The following is a 2043-nucleotide window of genomic DNA, read 5'->3' on the forward strand; positions in this document are numbered from 1 at the left end:
ATATAACAATACTCACAATACTCCCCCTATCATAAACCTCAGCGTACACTCTAATCACCACAAATCTACTTTTGATAACATAGTCATGGCTATTTCAACCCGCATATCTGATCTATCCTCTTGCTAGGAAATCTTCAACAATCACGCTCCATACTACAATCAAGCTCTCGCCGCTAGTGCTTTCTCCCAACAAATAAAATACATCCATAACACCAGACTTATACAATTTATATCCCAAATCACATCCCAAAGACATACCAATCATCACAACCGCAACCAACCACCCACATTTTCCAACAGACCCCACAAACACACTTATAATACTAGGGCTAAATCTAAGATAAATAAAGCAATTAGCAACACCAAAAATGTGGATAACTCTTCTCCACCTTAATACTTAGATTATAATGTACACAGAACCCCCTAAAAAAGCGGTGGCTGCTCTATACTGTGGTATACCCCCCCATTCTCACTTAACACTAAGAACTTAACTAAATCTTTCTTCAAAATACTTGACTCAAACTTCCCCCGACAACATAAATACCATTCTATATTTTACAGATCCACTTTGAAATTGTCGTATTCAACCATGCCTAGCTTTGAATCTATTATAGCAACTTCTAATAAACATAAACTCTCACTCTATCATCAAAACTCACACAACTATAACTATGGTAATACTAGCACTCAGCACATGCATATACCCAACATAGACATTCATATACGTACATCTAACACTGACACTTGTACACTTGAACACGACCATAATAGATCCCAGTCCACTAGTATACCCAGAAATAATACTACTATATCTTATAATAATAACAACAGAGGGAATAATAACTATAACAGTAATGATTGCATTGATCTAGATTCCTCTGCATCCTCATATAACATATACTCCAACAATATTGCCTCATCCACCACAGAACACAACCCCCAAGTGTCATCTACTTGTAACTGTCGATCCGGGACAATCTGCCCGCTGCAAACGCATTGCGTAAGATATAACATAATATATAAATGCACTGTAACCAATCTGCTACATAACTCTACAGCTGCATACATAGGTTCAACTAAAAATTTCAAGCAACGCTATGCAGCCCACCTTCACTCTTTTAGATATGACAAACATGGCAAATCTACAACACTAGCCAACCACATTCACCACCTCAACAACACAAATACCCAGTATACTTTAACATGATCCATTCTGGACTCTGGAATTCCATACCAAGGCCAGCGCTCTAATTGCAAGCTTTGCTTGAAGGAGGCGTTCCATATTTTAAGATACAATTCTCCCACACTACTTAATCAATATAACAAAGCACTTAGCACCTGTAATCACTGTTTCTTCCATACATTCAAATTCTATAACAGACACAAATGCACAAATGACCACACAACGTACTCCCACAACTCCCCATAGGTAACCCCAACCAACTTGAGTTAGCAAATAGGTCCCCCTTCTACCATCTTTAAAATAGGTTTCAGCTCTGTTTATGGAACATTATCACTACTAACTTTGCTCTCTTATTTTACTTCTTTCCTTTAATACTATTCTTGGAATGCCACCAACACCATCACCACCTACAGGTTCCTTCCTATCCTGACACTGTACACAATTATAAATACCTCCCTCTTACTTCTCCACATTACCTCTCCATACTCCTTTTCTCTACCTATCCATTTCTTCACTAAACTTATACTTCCACCCCCATCTTCTTCCCTTTGTTCTCTCTCCTTCTTCCTTCCTTACTGTCAGTATAATTGACCTCACAATCGCCTACTACTAGCAACAGTATCTCCATTTCTCCCTTAAATTATTTCCTCCTCCTTTCCTTCCTGTCTTAAGGCTTAACCTCTTAATCCTACACACATCTTTCACTCGCTTCGGACTATCCTTTAAGTAAACAATGCACAGAGTAAACTGGATACAATATGATATATATCCACTTTTGCAACTACAATTATCCCCGGAAAATACCCACATGGATTCTTTACATGGATATTTACTGTTGGAATGGAACTATACTCCAAGTA

At 38.0% G+C, this 2043-nt stretch overlaps 1 protein-coding gene across 1 annotated transcript in view; it reads left to right on the forward strand.

Annotated features, from left to right (window-relative positions):
- LOC106884391 (polypeptide N-acetylgalactosaminyltransferase 13) overlaps nt 1–2043 on the forward strand; it is a 92990-nt gene that overhangs the window by 9221 nt on the left and 81726 nt on the right. The window contains exon 2 of the mRNA XM_052970905.1: nt 562–674. Within this exon, the coding sequence (XP_052826865.1) occupies nt 562–674 (113 nt within the window). The remainder of the gene's footprint in view (nt 1–561; nt 675–2043) is intronic.

This window comes from Octopus bimaculoides, chromosome 9 (assembly GCF_001194135.2).
Source record: "Octopus bimaculoides isolate UCB-OBI-ISO-001 chromosome 9, ASM119413v2, whole genome shotgun sequence".
Lineage (NCBI taxonomy): Eukaryota > Metazoa > Mollusca > Cephalopoda > Octopoda > Octopodidae > Octopus > Octopus bimaculoides.